Raw genomic sequence first — 23142 nt, 5'->3', positions numbered from 1 at the left:
ATATATTTCTTTGGTTTTCAATTTACTAACAATTGCAATACAAATACTTAGTTACTACTTGAATCCCACTTGAGGGGAAATTCCACTTTCACTCTATAGTTCATCTGTAATGAAAACTGCCAGGTACAATTCTAACATACACATGTAATTTGGACAATATATTAGAAGAAGGTGGGAAAATACCAGTTCTGTTTCCAGGTGAACTTCTATCCTCTCCAGAAATTCGTGGTGCTCTTTGTACTTTGGCTGTCTTTGCGCTACTGTTTATAACTTTAATTGTGGTTGGTGTGGTAGGTTGTACTGATGCTGGTATGATCTGAACAGCTGAAACATAAATTTATGGAAAAAGTAGTTATAATTTCCTAATAAAAGATATGCACAATATTCTGAGAAAACATACATGCACATTTATCTTACTTTCTTTCCTTGAACTTAGTTTTAGGAAATGACCTACAATTTCTTGATAGTCACAAGATTACTTGACCCCTCCCCCCCAAGACTCAAAGTTTAGCATTGGCATAATAATAAATAATATATTTTACATAAATTATATATTTTATATAAATAACCTGGCCAATATTTAACTTGATTCTCCTTTTGAAAAAGGACAGTCACAGTGACACACACACACACACACACACACACACATATATATATGTGGGACTGAAGTTGGCACTGGAGGTGCCAAACTCTCACCTGTAAAACCAACCAGATTAAATTATAAGTGGAAATTGCTTAACGATATAAATAAAAATAGAATACAACATAAGATTATATTAATTTGTGCTTTTCTAAGTCAATATGTGGGCCAGAGGAATCCCTTTCTATTTTAATATGATACTCTTTATCTATACTGTGAAAGGCAGTGTGATGTAATGGTTAAAATAGTGGGCCATGGGGCAGCTAGGTGGCACAGTGGATAAAGCACCAGCCCTGGATTCAGGAGGACCTGAGTTCAAATCAGCCTCAGACACTTAACACTTACTAGCTGTGTGACCCTGGGCAAGTCACTTAACCCTCACTGCCCCGCAAAAACAAACAAATAAAATAGCTGGCCTTGGAGTCAAGGAGACCTGGGTTCAAGACCTCTGACACACATTAGCTGTATGACACAGAGCAAATAACTTAACCTTTCAGTGCCCCAGGCAACTCTTTAAGATTTTAAATTTCAAAGAAGGTGCTGATCTGACTTGGTAGAGGAAGTTTCTCACTGCAGCTTTCTACACCAATGAAGTCATAGGTCTAGTTAAAAAAAGTCAATACTATGTTATGGCTTATTGCATTGTAACTACACAATCACATATTTTGTACTTTTTATCTTTCTCAAGTACAGGAAAATTCCATTGATCAACTGTTTGTTAGTATAACAAATGAATAAATGATTTAAAGAAATATTAAATTTAGATATGGACTAGCAAATAACATACCAAATGAAAAATATGGCTTAAAATAAAGCAAATGATATATGTAAAGTTAAATTTAAAAGGCCTGCAATTTGCTTTTAAGAAAGAAAATGTTTTTTCTTCTAAGTGTGGAAACCAACTTAACTGATAAACTATGGACCTACATACTCACGTTGATCAATAGTAACTGTTGCTATTTCACCCATGTGTTGTTCTTGGCTAGCCAATACATCTGAAGAATAAAGAAAAAATAATCATCATTTAATTTTGCTCAATGTAAACCCCAACTGAATAAGTAAATATAATACCAAATGTTTTTTTAATATAAAAAAAGATTTAAAAATTTAATTATATTTTGGTTGATGTTACAAAGGTAACTTATAGTTTTGTTTGTAAAGAATAAACTAAAAGTAGCAATGGAAGAAAATTTCCATTACTATTACACAAACAAAACTTTAGCAAACATAAATATAATATACAAACATAATTTTAACACACAGAAGTTAACTTTGAGAACTATGTATATAACTATATTAAAACACAGTGTGACCAAGTACAAGAGGAGTAGGAGTTCAGCATCAGTCAACAATGTGATATACAGCACCCAAAAAGGCTAATGTGATCTTAGGCTATATAAAATGATAGTGTTCAGGAGTAAGGAGCTGATAATCCTACTACCTTGTTCTCTACCCAGATGGTTTTTACCTTTTTTGTATCTACAACTTTTAGATCAGTAAGCACTCAGCATATACTTAATAAATGCTTGTTGGCTGGCATTGAAAAGCTGGAGAACATTCAAAAGGGGGTAAACAGGATTGGGAAAAGCCTTGAGGTCATATCATATGAGGCTTGGTTGAAGGAACTGGTGATGGTTAGCAAAGAGAAGACTTAAGGGATATAAAATAGTAGCCTTCAAATCTTTTAAGGGCTGTCATGGAGAAGAGGGACTGGATTTATTTGACTTATTCTCAGAGGGCAGAAATAGGAGCAAAGAGTAGAAGATTCCAAGAGACAAATTTAGGTTTGATGTAAGGAACATTTTTTTGACACTTAGAACTAACTAAAATGGGATGGGTTTCCTTGGGAGGTAGTAGGGTCCCCCTTTTACTGAAGATTTTCAAACAAAAGGCAGATGACCAGCTGCCTACTTTATTGCAGAAAAAAATATTATTAAGCCAAATGGGTTGGGTTAGATGGTTTGCAAGGACCTTTCCAACTCTAAAATTCTACAAAATCTCTCTCTCTCTCTCTCTCTCTCACACACACATGGAAATCTTAAAAGTCTGAAATAGCACATGAGAAAAAAAAACTGAGATGAATTTTTACATAAAAATTATAAAAAACTGAAGTTAACAAATACAATATGACAGAATTAACATACATTTTCGAAGGAGCTCAAGATGACTCCATAGAATTTCTCCTCGTGGGACCCTCTGGAAAAAATCTTCTTGGTTGAGACTACACAATTCTCTTCCTGAAATGCTTAGTGTAGGTAGGTCTATATCAGTCATACTGAATTCCTTCATTACCCAAACCACCCAATGGAGGACTTGGTCTGTTGACCATTGTATGGGATCTAAAAACCAGGTAAGAAATCTCTGTTAGTCAAAGCCTGTTTAGCTATACCTTATTCATATTAGAAAGTATGTGCTATTTCTTATAGTTAATAACATGAAAAATAACCATTAATAAAGTCAACAAATATCCCCCCAAGACACCAAACCATGTAATAGTGGATAAATTGTTGGGATATAGCTATCATCCAGGGGAGCAACTCCAGTGGAGAGGAGGCCAGTTATCTCTACCACTTGCTAATCAATTTTTACACAGAAGAAGGGAAGGGGAAGAGAAAGGAATAAACATGTACATAATGCCTCCTATGGATCAGGTACTATGCTAAGTGCTTTTTACAGATTTCTCTTTGATCCTCATAACAACCCTGAGAAGAAGTTGCTATTATTTTTCTCATTTTATAGTTGAGTAAACTGGGATAAATAGAAATTAAGTGATTTGCTCAGGGTCACACAGCTCCAAAGTATCTCTGAGGTTGTCAGATTGCCAGGCCTGGAACTCTATCCCCTGTTATCGCCATCTGTCTTAGGAAAGCAAGGTAAATAAAGCAGCAAGGCACCCTGAGGGAGAGACTGCATGTGTCAGGCAAGTTAAATGATCATCAGTATCTTGACTACCATATCCCCCAGACCCTGAGAGAGACAGCCCAGGACCCTGAACCCAAGAGCCTTGGAAACAAAAATGCAGTGTCCATCATCCTGGAGACAACACCTGTGCAAATGCAATCACAGACACCTGCTCTTGCAAGGACTAGAGGCAAAGCTATTTAAGAACTAGAAAAGAAAGTTCTTGACACAATCAAGTGGCTCAAAATAAGAAACTGATAAATTTTATCAATGGAAATGACATGCAAGAAGAAGTAATAACATTTACTTTGATGCAGCATGCTAAGGACAACATGGGACATTTCTATATGACTTGTAGCTGAAGCCTTCCATATATTGTTGTCTTTAGTCATTAGAATGTAGTTACTTGAGAGCAGGGATACATATTTTTCTATTTCTATCTCTAGCACTTAGATTAATGTACATTATATACAATAAGCACTTAATAAATGATTTATTATTCACTTAGGAATCAGGAAGATATAAATATTTCCTCTGAGCCCATTTCTTACCTGTACAATTGGGAAAATATCAGTAATAGCTACTTCATAGAGTTGATCTGATGCTTAAGTGAAATAATTTAGGTGAAGTGCTATAAAATAATGTTACTAATTTTTGGTCAAAAAAATTAGACTGTAATTCTGTAAGTCAAATATATTATGGGGCTATATTTTTTTCCTTAGCTGATTTTGGACCCTGCCCTTCCTCTCCCACCTTGCCCTCTAAATATAATGTCTGATGGTTTCACTTAGCATTATCAGTCATTTTGTTTGTTTGTCTTGGGGTATTTTTGGTGGGGCAATGAGGGTTAAGTGACTTGCCCAGGGTCACACAGCTAGTAAGTGTCAAGTGTCTGAATCCAGATTTGAATTCAGGTCTTCCTGAATCCAGGGCCAGTGCTTTATCCACTGTGCCACCTAGCTGCCCCATATCAGTCATTTTTAAAGAAGATCACAGTGAAGAGAATAAAGTAAATTATGCAAGTTTTAGAAGTTCATTTATCTCTTTAAGGGCAACATGATGCTATTTAATGTAGTAAAAGATAATTTAAGCGGATTCTCAGATTTACTTCTATTAAAATGTGAATAGCTGGCAAAAAATTGAAACCCAGGTCCTTATAAGGCCTGTTAAGAGACCATGAGGCTGTGTGACCCTGGGCACGTCACTTAACCCCCCACTGCCTTGCAAAAAAAAAAAGAGACCATGAGGACCACCCCAACTCCTGCCCAGGAGGACAGGAGCTATAGATACAGAGCAGAATCAAGACCTAGGTTTAGCATAGGGCCAAGTGCCTGGGTTCCTGGGTTCCTGGGTCAGAGCTTCTGGTCTCAGTACCCAAGGGATAACAAGACTAACTGTATAGGCATTAGGAGTCAAGAAGATTTGTGGGCCGAACTGGTCCTAGGCTCCTTGGACTACCAGAGTGTGGGGGAACATCACCCACTCCCAGACAAGTCACACCTCCCTATACTTTTATTGCTCCCAATTAGCTACAGAAAATAAATTAAAAAAAAAAAAAAACTTTGGAGACCATGAATCTTACCAATCATTTGCCAGTCCCATTTCGAGTTTACTTTCCTCCCTTTCCAATCTCAACCCAATACTTAGCCATTTCGATTCTCCTGTTTTTCAGAATCCCTTGCCACCTTGTTCTGTCACTGCTCATCTCTTGTCAAACCTCAGCCCATACTGGGATTACTCCCACCATATGCTGTTTCTACTCCTACTCACAAGCTGCAGTTAAAGGGAAATCTCACTAAAGTGCTGCCTCCATCCATTACAAATTCATGTTATCCAACCTCAAATGGATTCTCTCTGTGGCAAGCTAGAACTTCTATTCTTTCCTAATTGGTTGCCTAGTTCACTCCTCACAGAAGCTATTTCCAAACTCTTTCCTCTCCCTTCAAATCTCACACATCTCCCTCTATTCCCCTTTTCCCTATTTAGCTTAGGATCTCATCTTTTACTTTACTGAGAAAATTGAGGACATTCTTTCTCTTTTATCATTTTCCATCTCAAAAACCTCCTTTCTTTCCCCCAGTCTCTGACAATGGTTGCCAAGGCCAACCTCTGTACCTGTGCACTTGATTCCATTCCCTCTTATCTTCTCCAGCAGATTGAACCTTTCATCTTAAATCATCCTCCTTCTCTTTCTAGAATCTTTACCCACTTCCTATCTATCAGTTCCTTCCATATTGTCTTCAAATATGCCCAGGTCTCCTCCATCCTTAAAAACCCTTCATTTAGATCATACCCTTTCCTCTATCTCTCCTTCCTTTCTCAGTTAATGTCCCTAAAAAAGCTGTCTACACTTGCTGCCTCCACTTGCTTTTCTCTTACTCAGTCATCATATCTTTGCTATCTGGTTTCTGACTTCATCACTTAACAAAACTGCTCCTTGAGACTTAAATGGCACAAAACAAAATATTCAGGGGCAGCTGGTCTAGCTTTCTGGTGGCCTCGATACTGAAAAGACATAGCATGATGACAGAGCAACTCTTCCTGAGCATCTGACTGATACCAGAATGACCAATACCAGCAGAAGGAAGCTGTGCTCAGCTCAATTAATGCTGGGTTTTTGCTGGATAGGCAAAAGTGGGTTTAACTACCATCTCTATGCAGGACTAGCTGATTCCCTGAGCTTCGGTCCTGTATCACCAAATGCTTATTGGACATTTCAGACTGGATGTGTCAGAAACATCTCAAACTCAACATGTCCAAAATGGATTCATTTCCTCCCTGCCATGGTCAAAGCCTTCCCTATTTCTAAGGTACTACCATCCTTCCAGTTTACCAGTCATCAAAATCATCTGGTATTGATTAAAGAACAGAGAGATTAGACAAACAGACTAGACAAGAAAGATTAAGAAAAAACAGAATTCAATAATGCAGTATTTGATAAAGTGCAAAACACATGTTATTTAGGGAACATTCCCTATTTGATAAAAACTGCTGAGAAAATTAGCAAGCAGCTGGAAGAAATTAGGCTTATACGAACATCTTACACCACATTCCACAATACATTCTAAATAGATACATGACCTTAATATTAAAGATCATACTACAAAAAAATCAGAAGAGAAACAGACTACATGCCTCCCACAGGTATAGGTAAGACATTTATATTTAACTAAACAAGAGATAAAGGCAACTACAGAAGATAAGATAGAAAAAAATCTTTGTTATTATATCTCTCTGTTAAGGATTTGGTATCCAAAATAAATATGTAAGACTAAGGGCCATTCCCCAATAAATAAATGGTCAAAGGATATGAACAAATTCTCAAAAGAATTGCAAAGTATTCACATCCTTATGAAAAAGTGCTCTAAGTCCCTAATAATAAGAGAAATGAAAATTCAAACAACCCTGAATTTTCACCTCACACCTTCCAACCTGGCAAAAACAAAAAGGCACAATAAAGGTCAGAGGGGTTGTAGGAAAATAGGCACGCCTATACATTTTTGGTGGAGCCTTGGAATGGTAAAATCATTTTGTAAAGCAATTTGGAATTATGCAAATAAAGTGACTAAAATGTACATATTTTCTAAACCAAAGATTCTGCTACTGGGCTTATACTCCAAGAAAGGCAAAGAAAATTTTTTTAAAAAGTCTTCAAAGTCTCCAAAATATTCATAGCAGCATTTTTTGTGATAGCCAAGAATGGGAAACACAGTAGATGCTCACTGATTAGAGAATGGTGAAACATACTATGGTACATGAATGTAATGGGAGTATTATTGTTCTGTAAGAAATTATGTTTATGATGAATAAAGAGAAGCTAAGAAAGTTCTACATGAACTGACACAGAGTAAAGTAAGCAGAATCAAGAAAAAATACACAATAACCAAATAAACACAGTCACCAAAAAATCAAAATAAATGAATCAAAATTATAAAGATCAAGGAGGACTTGAATGATGAGATATGAGAAAACACCCCCAACCTTCCTAACCTCTTCATACAGTTGGAAGGTCCACAGGTTTTACACATTTTCAGACTTTTTCAGTGTGCTGACCATTTTCCCCCTCTAAAAAATACTATCTGTCATATGGGACTTGCTCTCCAGGAGGGGGGGAGGAGAGAGATACATGAGATACTATGGTGATATAAGAAACAGAAAATATCAGTAAAATATTTAAAATAATGGAAAAAAAAATTTAGGTCCTTATAGTCAATTTCAGGGGGTAGAGGAGAGGAAATAGAAACAATAGAAGGCTATCTTCTCCAATCAGAGATTGTGTTTCCCAAACCTGTTTCCCATCCCAAGAGAGAGAGGTCAGGACCTAAGCTGATAGGTGTGGATTCAAGAGGCAGGGTATATTGGCCTCAAAAGCCACCTTTTGGTCCCTTCTAAAGAAATACATACTTTCCAAATAAAACTTTTAAATGATCATACTTGGGTATAGGAACAAGTTCTGTACTTGGATCTACTCCAGCATCCCATAACACATCACTATTTGCTTTGTGAACTGATACTTCTAGAAATGAGGCACAGCAGAAGGCCTCATTCAAAACAAATAAATACAAAAGGGAAAAAAGGAAAAGGAGTAAGGTATATAATATGTTATAGAAGAAAGGGGATACATGAAGCAGATGAAATTTAGTACTCAAAGATTTTTAAGTTTAATCTGTCATGAAAAATAGAATAAATAAGGAAAATCTCACAGTATAACTCATGAAGAGAACAAAATACAGAATAGACTAATGCTGGATAGAAATAAGGAATAAAAAACTTATAATCACTTTGAAAACAGCATAGGGTTTGACACAATATTAAGTCTTCCTAAGACTTTTAGACTTGTAAAAAGTTTAAATAGCTTTCAGCTAAAACAGTTAGACTGAATAGCTAATGTCTTCCTTAACACAGTTATGTACCTACATGTCACTTTTTAAAAATAAAAAATATATCTTTAGGGGCAGCTAGGTGGCACAGTGGATAAAGCACTGGCCCTGGATTCAGGAGGACCTGAGTTCAAATCCAGTCTCAGATACTTGACACTTACTAGCTGTGTGATCCTGGGCAAGTCACTTAACCCTCATTGCCCCACCAAAAAAAAAAAAAAAATTTGAATACAATGCTCACATAAATATGTCCACCTTTTTGGTCCCTTCTAAAGAAATACATACTTTCCAAATAAAACTTTTAAAAAATTGTTTATCAATATGTCTTAATAATTATTTTTTACCATAAGGTATTCCAAGACGCTCTTGCTCTTTCCTATAACCTTCAAGTGCAGCGGCCCATCTTGTCACTTGTTCTGAGGTTTCATCTGAAATTGTTGCAATATGTTTAGTGCCATCAAGGGTTATTACTTGAGCTTCCTCCACAAGATGCGCTTCAGCTTCAGCATGGTGGACATCTGGGTCAATAACAACTTCAACAGTTTCAGCAGGTTTAACGATTTCAAGGATATTTAACTTGGGCTCTATTCCTTAAAAAAAAGAATGGAAAAACACATTTTTAACTTGACAGAATACAGTAAGATATTAAAATAATATTCTATTTCAAATTCTTACAATCTCATACAGCAAACTGCTATTATAATGTTTCATAGCAATATATCAAAATTACTCTCAGCACATAACAACAATGAACAATAACTGATGTTTGTTTTAAACCAGACCTGTGATTTCAAGGATATAGGTAGTTCTAAATTACTTCTTCCAAGACAAAAAAGCACCTGCTCTGCAATTTATACTTTTACCGAGCTGTCTAAGGTATTGAGACGTTAAGTGACTTATCTATGTTTACCCAGTTAGTATAGTCTGGAACCTGGGGTATGTGGTAAACAACTGGTTCTCCAAAAACACTTAAAACACTTTTAAGTTTATAATCTGTATTAACAACATATTCTTTATTATATTAACAATTTCTCCATCACTTTTAAAGGTCTAGACAATCATCAAAACAATAATCAAGCCCTGATGTTTAATTTTTGACAATTTTCAAGCTATAAATGCTCACACTGAAAATTTAGCAATCAGCTCTCAAAAAAGAGTATGACTTAGTTCCAGTAAAACCCTGGTTAGAACCTAAATTTCCCTGACTCCAAGGCCAACTCCCTATCCACTATTACAATGTGCTTCTTGCCCATATATAAATATATATATATGAAACACTAAAGATTCCCATACAACATTGCCTAGCACATTTAAATTCTCATATCAGTGAACAATCTTAGAACTTCTGAGACCACAAGGAAAATATGCATATACATAAAAGTTGTTATTTTTTAAAAAATGGTTCATTATTGAAATCATCTTAGATGCTGCCCTTATTTAGAACAGTCAATCAACTAGAAGGACTCAGATAAATTCTGGTGATGAAAAAGTTAAAGAAAAAACACCCAAAAATCTGGGAACATAGTTTGTTGACTAAGAAAGGCAGACTTGATTATAAATACCCAAGTCAAAGTTGATAAGTGTATAATAAAGACATAGTATGTGCCAGGAATTATGAAAGGGGCTGAGGATACAAATAAAGGCAACCAACAGTCCTTACTTATAAGGAAGTGACAGTATAATAAGGAGAAAACAGGCAAAGTACTACGCACACCCCAGGTACTAAGAGGATATATGGAGATACACACAGATGGAAGATCACAGATGACAAGGCACTAAGAAGTAGGAGGACTAGGAAAGGCTTCTTACAGATAAGATTTTACTGGGAACATGGAGGAAGCCAGGGAAGGGGAGCATTCCATACTTTTTCATTGTCACTGTGGGACAACTAGTGAAACTGCATGGAGCTGGGTGATGGAATGCCATGTGAAAAACAGCAAGGAGGCCAGTATCACTGAATGGCAAGTGGATGGGAGGGAAGAGGAAGGTGAAGACAGTAAAGGAAGAAGACGTAAAAGTAGGAAGGGGTCAGATTATAAAAAGGTGTATAGGCTAAAGAGGATTTTATATTTGATCCTGGATATAAAAGTGAGCCAGTGGAGTTGATTAGCAAGGTGACATGGTCACACCTGTGCTTTAAAACATTCACTCTAACAACTGAGTGGTGGATAGATTGGAGTAGGAAGAGACTTATGGAAGTTGAGATGAGCCAGAGGGCTATTGCATTAGGTGATGAGGACCTAAACCTGGGTATTGGCATTGTCAGAGAAGAGAAGGGGACATATAAAAGATGCTGAAAAGGTAGAATGAGGATTTGACAAGATCAGATGTGGGAGGTGAGAGGAAAAAGTCAAGGATGACACCTAATTAAGGAGCCCATGGAACTGGGAATGGTGGTACCCTCCACAGAAATAGGGAAGTTAAAAAGAGGGGAGAGGGGGCAGCTAGATGGCGCAGTGGTTAAAGCGCTGGCCCTGGAGTCAGGAGTACCTGAGTTCAAATCCAGCCTCAGACACTTGACACTTACTAGCTGTGTGACCCTGGGCAAGTCACTTAACCCCCATTGCCTGGCAAAAAAAAAAAAAAAGAAAAAAAAAAGAAGAGGGGAGAATTTTTTTTTGGGGGGGGGGGGCTGGGCTGGGCAATGAGGATTAAGTGACTTGCCCAGGGTCACATAGCTAGTAAGTGTCAAGTGTCTGAAGCTGGATTTGAACTCAGGTCCTACTGAATCCAAGGCCAGCGCTTTATCCACTGTGCTACCTAGCTGCCCCCTAGAGGGGAGAATTTTAAGAAAAAGATGAGTTCAGTCAGGGGCATGATGATTTTAAGATATCTTATAGCAGGACTTCTTAAACTGTTTCCACTCATGACCCCTTTTTGCCCAAGAAATTTTCATGTGACCCCTGGTATATAGGTATATAAGATAGGTATACATAACCTTTTATTATTGCCAAATTTTTTGTGACCCCCACATTCAGTTACACGACCCACCTCCCCCCCCTCCCCGACCATATGGGGTCATGACCCACAGTGCAAGAAGTTTTGGTCTATAGGAAATCGAGTTTGAAATGTTTATAGAGGTAGTTTGATACATAGGACTGGAGGTCAAGAAAGGTTTGGACTGGATAAATGGATCTGAGAATCATCTGCATAGAGATAATATTTGAATCCCTGGGAGTTGTTGAGATAATTAAAAAATCAGTATAGAAAAAAAAAATCAATGTAGAGCAGTGATCCAGGGACCACTAGGGACCACCAAACCCTTTCAGGGAGTCCCTCAAAATAAAATTTATTTCTATAATACTAAAATGTTTTAACTTCTAATATGGTAAAAAATCAACAGCTAAAATCCATGCAAACAAAAGCTCTTTTCATTTGACTAATTTTTAAGGTAATTGTATAGGTGTCCTGATTCCAAAAAGTTTGAGAAATACTAGTACAGAGGCAAAATAGAAGGACCAGAGAGAGCCCTTAGGGGTCACCAATGGTTAGTGGATATGACTTAGATGAAGATTAAGCAAAAGACACTGAGAAGGAACAGTTAGACAGGTAGGAGAAGAACCAGAAGAGAGAAAGGAAGAAAGAAATACAGAAGAGCAGAGGGTGATAATGTCAAAGGCTGCAGAGAACTCAATGATGAGGATTAAGAAAAGGCTATTATTTGGCAATTAAAAACTCATTTGTGGGGCAGCTAGGTGGCGAAGTGGATAGAACACCGGCCCTGGAGTCAGGAGGACCTGAGTTCAAATCCAGCTTCAGACACTTGACCAACTTCCTAGCTGTGTGTCTCTGGACAAGTCATTCAACCCCAACTGCCTCACCAAAGACAAAAACAAAAAAAAACAAAACTCATTTGTAACTCTGGAGAGAGAGTTTCAGTTGAATTTAAAGTTGGGAGCCAAACTATAAAGCTAAGAAAGAAGAGAGAAGAAAGAAAGTGGAGGCACAGATTGTAGATGGCCTTCTTAAGGAGTTTAGCCATGTAAGAGGAAAGAGATACAGGACAATAGCTGGCAGGGATGGATAGAGCAAGTGATGGTTCTTGAAGATGGGGGAGACATTCCCTCAAAGTGGAAGTAGAGGCCTGAGCAGTTAGGGAGTAGCAAGTAAATGACTCCAAGTAAGAAGTGTATGTGTGCATGCACATGCATACTTTGTTTCTTGTATGTTTTTTGGTACCACAAAAAGTACTATCTATATTTTGGTAATATCAAGGAACTGTCTTTGTCCTGGACCTCTTGGAGTATATGCCTAGAAGTAAGGTTTTTGGGTCAAATAGTATGAACAGCTTCGTAATTATTTTCCAGAATAGCTGGACCAATTCATAGCTCCACCAATAATGTATTTGTCATCTTCTGCAGGTTCTTTTAAATGGACTGTTCCAACTTTTATCATCTTTTCTAATTTCATGGGTAGGAGGGTGGAGCCAAGATGGCTGAGAGTAGCCAGCAAATTGCGTGAGCTCTCCTTCTGTTCCCTCAAAAAGAACATTAAATCGAGCCTGTAAATGGATTCTGAAACTACAGAACCTGCAAAGAGACAGAGAGACACAGTCTTCCAACCAGAGATAATTTAGAAGACTTCAGGAAAGGTTGGTCTCACTTGGGCAAAAGGGAGGCTCAGCTCACTGCAGCGCACCGTGTGGGAGAGGGTGGGGCAAGTCAGCAGGAAGCTATGGGGCACAGCGGAGCAACTGAGGCCCTTGGATCCTGGCACAACAAGCCGGTGGTGCAGCAGAACAGTGGCAAAACCCACCTGCACCAGCTGAGAGGGCAGGTTGTCAGCTGGAGGGATACCCACAGGACAGGCACCAGAAGGCCTACTGATCCCAGCGTGCTTGGACAGGAAGCCCAGGGCGACATCCACTGATCTGGACAGGAAGTCTAGGGCGGTGAAAAATCTAAAAGCCATAGAGGCCTCAGTGTAGAAAGTCAGTGACACAGCCCCTATATCCCAGCACAAGAAGCTTGAAACAGGGACCCTGGTGCCCCCAAAGGAGACCTCAACTTAAAAAAAATAATAAAATAAAATAAGCTGCATTATGAGCAAAAAACAAAAAAGAACTCTCACCATTGAGAGCCTCTGTGTTGACAGGGAAGAGTAAACACAAACTCAGATGAGGACAATACTCCCAAATTGCCTACATGTGAAGCCTCAAGAGGGAAGATGAATTGGTCTCATGAACAAAAAGCCCTCTGGGAGGAGCTCAAAAAGGATTTTAAAAATCAATTGAGGGGGCAGCTAGGTGGCACAGTGGATAGAGCACCAGCCCTGGAGTCAGGAGGACCTGAGTTCAAATCTGGCCTCAGACACCTAACACTCACTAGCTGTGTGATCCTGGGCAAGTCACTTAACCCCAATTGCCTCACACACACACAAAATCAATTGAGAGAAATGAAAGCAACACAAGAAAATTATGAAAAAAGAATCAGCAGCTTGGAAAAGGAAGCACAAAGATTGGCTGAAGAAAACAATTCCTTAAAAAATTCATCTGGAGGGGCAGCTAGGTGGCGCAGTGGATAAAGCACTGGCCCTGGATTCAGGAGTACCTGAGTTCAAATCCGGCCTCAGACCCTTGACACTTACTAGCTGTGTGACCCTGGGCAAGTCACTTAACCCCCACTGCCCTGCAAAAAAAAAAAAAAAATTCATCTGGCCAAATGGAAAAAAAGGTGCATAATCTCACTGAAGAAAACAATGCCTTAAAAAATTCATTTGGTCAAATGGAAAAAAAGGTGCATAATCTCACTGAAGAAAACAATGCTTTAAAAATTAAAATTGGACAGTTGGAAGATAAGGAATCCATGAGACACCAGGAATCAGTCAAGCAGAATCAAAAGAATGAAAAAATAGAAGAAAATGTGAAATACCTCATTGGAAAAACAACTGATTTGGAAAACAGATCCAGGAGAGACAATTTGAGAATTCATGCCTGAAAGCCATGACCAGAAAAAGAGTCTAGACACCATATTCCAGGAAATTATTAAGGAGAACTGCCCCGATATTATAGAATCAGAGGATAAAATTGTCATTGAAAGAATCCACCAAACACCTCCTGAAAGAGACCCCAGAAGGAAAACTCCAAGGAATATTGTAGCCAAATTCCAGAATTATCAGGTGAAGGAGAAAATACTCCAAGCAGCCAGAAAGAAGCAATTTAAATATCATGGAGCCGCAGTCAGGATTGCTCAGGACCTAGCAGCTTCAACATTAAAGGATCACAAGTCTTGGAATATGATATTCTGGAAGGCAAAGGAGCTTGGATTGCAGCCAAGAATCTATTACCCAGCAAAACTGAGCATTCTCTTTCAGGGGAAAAGATAGACATTTAATGACACTGGGGACTTTCAAGGTTTCCTGAGGAAAAGACCAGAACTGAATAGAAAATTCGATCTTAACATACAAGACTCAAGAGAAGTTTAAAAAGGTAAACAGGGAAAAAAAAAAGTTACTCAATTAGGTCAAACTGTTTACATCCCTACACAGGAAGATAATACTTTTAATTCTTGAGATTTGTAAATATATTTGGGCAGACAGAGAGATTATACACAGAGGGTATAAATATAAATTCTTTGATGTGATGACATAAAGGAAATTAAGGGGTTAAAAAGGGAGCTTATAGGGAGAAGAGGAAAGGGGAGGTGGAATGGGGTGAATTACATCATATAAAGAGGTGAAAAAAAAAACCTATTACAATAGAGGGAAAGAAGGGAGGGGTGAACATTGTTTCAACCCTACTCTCATTAGATTTGATTCAAAGAGGGAATAACATATATGTTCATTTGGATAAAGAAACTTAGCTTATTCTTTAGGGAAATAAAAGGGGAAGGGGAAGGGGGGGACTGATAGAAAGGAGGGCAAAAGCAAGGGAGAAAAGGGTAAAGAAAAGGGAGGGGTGATAAAAAGGGAGGGCAGATTGGGGGAGGCAGGGATAAGAAGCAAAACGTTGGTGAGGAGGAATAGGGTGAAAGAAGGGGGGGAAGTACAAAGGGGGTAAATAGAATGGAGGGGAATAGTAATAATAACTGTGAATGTGAATGGGATGAACTCTGCTATAAAACGGAAGCGAATTGCAGAGTGGATTAAAAGCCAGAATCCTACAATATGCTGTTTACAAGAAACACATTCGAAGCAGAGAGATACACACAGAGTAAAGGTAAAAGGCTGGAGCAGAATATATTATGCTTCAGCTAAAGTAAAAAAAAGCAGGGGTAGCAATCCTATCTCAGACAAAGCACAGGCAAAAATAGATCTCATTAAAAGAGATAAAGAAGGAAACTACATCTTGCTAAAAGGTATTATAGATAATGAAGCAATATCAATATTAAATATGTATTCGCCAAGTGGTATAGAATCTAATTTCATGGGCATGGGGATAAAATTTTAATGTTGTTTAAACTGACATTTGTTTTTTCTAATGATTTGGATCAATTTTTCATAATGTTATTAATAGTTTGTCAGTTTTTTGAAAGCTATGTGTTGTCTATTTTTGATCCTCCATGCCCTAGCAGACTTTTACCCTAGAAAATCCCTCTACTTCCTGTGGTTCCATCCCCAGCTGAAGTCAGCTAGTGAAGCAATGAGCATAGAGTGAGGAAACCTTGTGGTCAAATCCAGCCTCAGTCTTATTAAATGTGTGACTCGTGACAAGTCACTTAACCTTTGTTTGATAGCTCCTAAAAATTATAGTGCATTATTTAGCAGCTGCTTCCTAATCTGATATCTGTTGGCAGTTTTCAATCAATATAATATAGAAAACTTTTGGGTAAGAAAAATAAACTCACGTTGAATTAATAATGAAAATCAGTCTTGAAAGTAGTTAAAACTTTGCTGCCCAATTAATTCTTTAAAATTCATTTACGTAACTTATAAAGACCCCAAGTCTGTTTCTCAGCAATACCTAAGATAAAGAGATTTGAGATAGCAATAGTTTAAAGTTATGACTTCCCAGAATATATTCAAATCCCATTAAATCAAGCCTTCTTAGTCTTCTATTAATGAGCATCTCTATTTTTCTGAAAATTGATATTTGTTAATCAAACCTCAATTTGTGACATAATTTTGTGAATCCTATCCAATTCTCTAAAATAAAAACTAAATTACCTAAAGTAATTCAGATTAAGAACACTCACACTTGGGGGGAAGCAGGTGGCAAAGTAGATAAAGCACCGGCCCTGGATTCAGGAGGACCTGAGTTCAAATCTGGCCTCAGACACTTGAAACTTACTAGCTGTGTGACCTGGGACAAGTCACTTAACCCTCACTGCCCCGTAAAAAAAAAAAAAAGAACACTCACACCTTACTTAACCTGTCATTAAAATCAGTCAATAAAAAATATTAAGTACACACTATATGTCAGGGTCTGATAAGCACCTGGGATACAAACAAAGCAAAAGAGTCCCCGCTCTCAAGGAGCTTGCAGTCCGATGGCAGAGACAACATAAAAGGAACTATGTACAGTCAAGCAATATACAGGATAAATTTGAAATAAAGAGGGATGGGACTAGAACTAATGTCTATAGGGAATGCTTCCTGTAGAAGGGATTTTAGTTGGGACTTGAAGGAAGTTAGGGAGCTTAGGAGGCAGAAGTGAGGAGGAAAAGCATTTTAGGTATGGGGGACAGTCAGTGAAAATGACCAGAATAGAGAGATGGAAGTCCTTGTCTGAGGAACACTAGGAGGCCAGTGCCACCGGATGGAAGAGTATATGGCAGGGGAGAGGAGTATCAGGTGTAAAAGACTTGTAACGGTGGGGGTAGACAAATTATGAAGGGCTTTGAACACTTAACAGAATTTAATAGTTTTCTTAAGAGGTGAAAGGGAGTCTTGGAGTTTATTGAGAAGAGGGTGACATGGCCATATCTGTACTTTAGGAACATCACTGATTTATTATCTAAAAATCAATCTACCCAAGAGTTTTTATTCGTTTCCTTGACATATGAAAAATTCAGTTGAGTATAAATTATTACCATAAGCTCATATTCTATAAAATCACTAAGTACTTAAAGTGGCAACCTAATTTGTAAACCAATTACTAAATAGCAAAATGATACAATTAAAACAATATTTAATAATTAGGACTATGCCTGACACATAATAGTTGCACAATAAAATTTTTTAGCTGAAAATAATTTAAAAATACCAACCTTGATAAGAGATGACTTGTACACTAAGTTGAACAGTTCCATCAGTCTTTACTCCTTGGTCAAATAAACTTCGGTCTGGATCCAGCTTGATATAAGTGTAAATTAATAAAATGTTTCAATTTTTTTTGATCTTTAAAATAAATCAGTTTATTACAAAGAAACATGAACACAACAACCATGAGTGATCGAGGCATTTTATTATATCAAAATTATTGTTTGAAGGTTATGCAGCTAAATGTAACATTCAATTTTTATGCATAATTAAAATATTTTAACTGCAAGTGAATATTAAGATCAAAGGATCATAGATTTTGATCTGTAGATCTCAGAAAAGATCCAGAATTCAAACTTAGTTTCTGTGACTCCACATCCAATGCTCTTTCTATTGTATCATGCTGCAAGATCAAGTTCTCCCTATCTACTAGTTTCTTTTTTGCTATCTACAAACACCAAAGTCTCCTCTATCCTTAAAAACTCATCACTAGGATTTCAAGTTATCTTCCATTATCTGTCTTCTTCTCATAGACAATCTGTTATAAAAAAATGTCTACATATACTGCTTCTACTTCCTTTCCTTTCCTTTGTCAACCATTTGCAATCTAGGTTCTAGCTTCATTACTCAATTAAAACTCCTCTCACCAAATTTAGTCTGTTTAATGGTCAAATCTAATAGACTTTACTCAATTCTCATTCTTTTTAATCTCTTGTTTCATTTGAAATCACTGATTTTCCTCTCCTCCATAATATTTTCCTCTTCTATTCCCTTTATAATTCTCTCCTTTAGTGACCTAGTCAGCTTTCATGGATTTAATTATCACCTGTAGGTGAATGACTTGCATGAATATGCATTCAACCTTAATCTCTCTCTCCAGCTCCAGTGCCACATCAAAGCCTGCCTATGAGACATTTTGAACTGAATGCACCTCATATTCACTATGTCTACAAAACTCATTATCTTTCTCCCCAAACCTACCTGTCTTTTGAATTTCCATATTTCTGATGAGACAAACATCCCTCTCCAAGTCATATTTGTAGCCTCCTCATTATTCATGACTCTCACTCCGTATTTAAATCATTGTCATTTCTATCTACATATAGCTTGCATCAAACCAGTTTTCTTTACTCATATAAGCACCACATTAGTTAAGTTCCTCGTTAATTCTTATCTGGGTTTTGGCAATAGTTTCAATTTTTTTCCATTATGAAGTGAAATATTTACAAAAATGCACATTTCAAATTGCATAGGAAACAAACTTCTGTTAAGTTTAAAAAGTTATATTAATGTAAAAGTATATAGTTAAGTTAATAACCAAATTTCCCTTCTCGTTTGTATCTCTTTCTGAACTCCTTACTAGAGCCTCTGAATTAGTTTCCTTTCTTAGTCTCACCTGACTTCAATCCATCCTCCATAGAGCTATTAAAATGATTTTCTAGAAGAGTTGGTCTAATGACGTGACTCTCCTACTCAAATCCAATGGTTCTTTATTGCCCCTAAGATCAAATATAAACTCTTTTTTAGCACTAAACCACAACCTATCCCTCAACTGCCCTTTCAGCTTTAATAGACATTACTCCCCTTTGCTGCATTCTCCTGTCCAAACCAGGGCTGTACTAGAGCCAGCTCTGGCATGAATGTGAGCCAATTGTTAAATTTTCAGTGTGAGCAATCATTACAAATCTGGTTTTAATTCATTGTTTTTATTGATTGTCTAGACTTAAAAATGTGTTAATAATGCAGATTAGACTTTAAAATGTGTGTGCATACATTTCTCCCCCAGAGAGCCTAGTTTATTAAAGATTTACCAGAACACCAGTGTATAGACACTGCTTGAGCTCAGCAGGAGGCAGTAGAAAGCTCAGGGTACGACGTTATTACCAGACTGGAGGCTAGTTAACTGTAGGTTAATAATAACTGGCATTTATACAGAACTTAAGGTCTGCAAAGTGCCTTACACCATTATTTCATTTCAGTCTCACAATACCTTTGAGACAAACTGACAAACTTTTGCAGTTCATACTACATAGTATTCCATCTCACCCCTCTCTTTGCCTTTGCACTGTTTGTCATCCATGCCTTTCCACATTCAGTTCATGCTGAATTTCATTCTACTGCCTTCTATGTAAAGCCTTTCCTGGTCCTCCTAGGTGCTACTCACTACAGAGGCTCTTCCAAACCTTTGTATTCCTCCTCAAACTTCCAGTAGAATCCTCTCCTCTCACCCTCTCAGCTGAGATGCTTGCCTCAAATTTTACTGGGGAAAAAAAAAACACCTGAGGCCATTTGCTAAGACCTTCTTCTACCTCCCTCTTCTCAACTCATTCGGGTGCTTTCTGTCATTACGTCCTCCTTTACCACTATCACAAAAAGAGGTGGCCCTTCTTGCCAAGGCAAACTTTTCTATATGGACAAGTGACCCCTTCCATCTTGTCTTCTCTAGCAAACTGTCCCTCTAATATGCCCATTCTTAAATTTATGCTTTCATCTATCCTCTTACTCATTTGACTCTCTATACTCTGGATTCCAACTTTGTCAAACAAAATGCTCTCTCCAAACTTACCAAAGATCTCTTAATCACCAACTCTAATAGTCTTTTTTCAAACCTATCCTTCTTGCAGCCTTTGACAGCTGATCATCCTCTTCTTCCTATGTTTTAATGATATTGCTCTCTTAGTTCTCCTTCTACCTGTCTGTTCTTTCTCTGTCTCCTTTCCTGGATCTTCCTCTAGGTCGTCTACTCTCTGGGCTCTTACCTGCGTCCTCTTCTCTCCCTCTAGACTATTTTATTTGGTGATCTCATCAGCTCACATGGATTGAATTATCATCTCTATGCTGATGATTCTCAAATCTACTCATCCAGCCCTAACCTCCAGTCTTGCATATCCAACTATCAGACGTCTCTAACTAGATATTCTTAAACTCAACTTGTCCAAAACCAAACTCATTATCTTCCCCCTTAATACCTACTTCTGAAATTCCTATTTTTGTTGAGGCACCACTCTATTCCCAATCATAAAGATCGTCACCCTAAATGTCATCCTTGACTCCTCATTCTCTCTCACCCTCCCATATCCAAACTGTTGCTGGGGCAGCTAGATGGCGCAGTGGATAGAGCACCGGCCCTGGAGTCAGGAGGACCTGAGTTCAAATCCGGCCTCAGACACTTAACACTTACTAGCTGTGTGACCCTGGGCAAGTCACTTAACCCTAATTGCCTTACTAAAAAAAACACAAAACACCACACAACCCCCCCCCCCAACAAACTGTTGCTAATGTCTATCTATTTTACCTTAACATTTCATATATATCCCTTTATTCCCGACACTGCCACCTCAGGTCTGGACTACTGCAATAGTCTGCTGGATGGTCTTCACAACAGGATGGAATGGGATCATCCAAAAGTACAGGTCTAACTATGCTACCCCCTACTATTCCGTCAGGTCCAATGACTCCCTATCACCTCTAAGAATGCATATACAATCATCGGTTTGGCATTCAAAACCTATCACAACCTAATCTTCTCTTAGCTCTCCATTCTCCTTACACTTTACCCCACCCAGGTACTCTGAGACCCAATGACAATTGACTTCCTTGCTGTTCCTTGCCCAAGAAATTCTATCTCAGTGATGTTCTAGAGCCAGCTTATATTGGCAGGCTAGTTATTAAATGTGCAATGTAAGAATTTACACCTCAGAATTTGGTAAATATTATAAATCTATGCTTGATTTATTGTTTTGTTGTTTAGACTCAAAGTTATGGAATTGTGCAGCTCTCTATTTTTGCCTTTCCCTTCCATGATTTAGTTATTAGAACCACATATCTTATAGAACTATGCAGACTGACATATTAATCTATTTTTATAAACACACACACGCATTTTTTTTTTAGCGAGGCAATTGGGGTTAAGTGACTTGTCCAGGGTCACACAGCTAGTAAGTGTTAAGTGTCTGAGGCCGGATTTGAACTCAGGTACTCCTGACTCCAGGGCCAGTGCTCTATCCACTACTCCACCTAGCTGCCCCGACACATGCATATTTATTGACATTAACCTCTGTATAGGATATGGAAACTTTTTCTTCTTTCATTTTTCATAAAATTCCTCATGAATCTGATGCTATGATGTCTTGTTATTGTTTTTGAGGGCTAATGGTTTACAGTCCAATGTTTTTAATGGCTTCATTTAGGTCATCTTTTTCTGTTCTAACAATTTGAGTATTTCACATATTTCTAGAGGTATTTCATTCAAGTTTTCATTTTGTTAACATATAAATATAGATAATAGTTTCTGATTTTGATACCTTTTTTTGGTAGAACACTGGCCCTGAAGTTGGGAGGACCTGAGTCCAAACCTGACCTCGGATACTTACTAGCTGTGTGACCCTGGGCAAGTCACTTATCCCAACTGCCTTAAACATCCAGGGCTATCTCCAGTCATCCTGATTTATATCTTGCCACTGGACTCAGATGACTCTGGAGGAGAGAATGAGGTTGGTGACTGTACACAGCCCTCCCTCACTTAAAAATCCAATTCACTGCAAGTCATGACATCACCTCCCAATGTTAGGGTCCTCTTCAAGAACAAAGGACAAACAACAGCAGCATTTTGGTAGTTTTGTTCTTACATTTTAAAAAATCTAAAGTTACTACTGATTTGTAACCTTACTGGTCTTTATTTTTCAAATCAATTTCTGATTATTTCAGGGTTAAAATTTATATTCTTATGTTTTCCTTTGTTTATTAATTTTTCTAATAAAAAAGATATGCTCAACTCATTGTTTCTTTTAATAATATAATTATTAGGAATATAAATTTGTTTGACAATAGTTTTAGTTGCATTCCATAAATTGAAATATGGATTAATATTATTTTTACTTTTAAAAATTGTCTTTATGTCCTAGTTTATGACCAATTATGTAATATTTTTTAGCATTTCTTTAGATATGCATCTTTTTGTTTTCTTCACACACCAAAAGATATATTTAAATTTTTCCTAACAATGTGAATAGTATATATACACAAAGCCTAATATCCATACTCAAAGCTCTCAATATCAGTTTTTCAACATTCTGTAGCTTTATAAAATTTTTGGTTTGATTTGTCAAATTGTTACTTTCTAGTATTATCTTACTGGGCTTTTTACATTTTAATTCTCCCTTTAAATAGTTACTATAGAATTTGATATGTATACAATTTAAGACTAAAACTCAGTATTTTTAAAGGATACACTTTCCCTATTTGTCTATTAATGGTTATTACTCTGGATTCAACTTAATCAATTATCATGATTGCAACTCCTGATTTGTTGGAATTGGCTGAGATATGATATTGTATTGCAATGTCTCATGCTGAATCTGTTTTGGCTTTGTTGTTTCCAACAGGAAATATACCATAGGGTTGTTTTTAAAAATTCATTTTGTAACCCATTTCAGTTTAATAGAGGATTTGTATCTGTTTACATCCAGGGTTATAAATGTTAAGTTGTTTCTTCACAGCCACACCTTATAACATTTTATCAAAATGAAGAACAATTTATCCTATTCCACTAGTATCAAATTCCATCTTTGTCAATGCACTTAT

At 37.3% G+C, this 23142-nt stretch overlaps 1 protein-coding gene across 2 annotated transcripts in view; it reads right to left on the bottom strand.

The window, feature by feature from the left end:
- Positions 1–23142, bottom strand: part of GABPA (GA binding protein transcription factor subunit alpha) — a 55127-nt gene that overhangs the window by 13973 nt on the left and 18012 nt on the right. For both annotated transcript variants that reach the window (XM_043992828.1, XM_043992827.1), the window contains 5 exons: positions 17568–17652; positions 8766–9011; positions 2785–2979; positions 1576–1635; positions 184–324 (listed from right to left, as the gene is read on the bottom strand). In XM_043992828.1, coding sequence (XP_043848763.1) covers positions 184–324; positions 1576–1635; positions 2785–2979; positions 8766–9011; positions 17568–17652 — 727 coding nt within the window. The remainder of the gene's footprint in view (positions 1–183; positions 325–1575; positions 1636–2784; positions 2980–8765; positions 9012–17567; positions 17653–23142) is intronic.

The sequence above is a fragment of the Dromiciops gliroides genome, chromosome 3 (assembly GCF_019393635.1).
Source record: "Dromiciops gliroides isolate mDroGli1 chromosome 3, mDroGli1.pri, whole genome shotgun sequence".
In the NCBI taxonomy this organism is placed as follows: domain Eukaryota; kingdom Metazoa; phylum Chordata; class Mammalia; order Microbiotheria; family Microbiotheriidae; genus Dromiciops; species Dromiciops gliroides.
The sequence above is the reverse complement of the archived record's forward strand: the minus strand, read 5'-3'. Positions and strand labels throughout refer to the sequence as shown.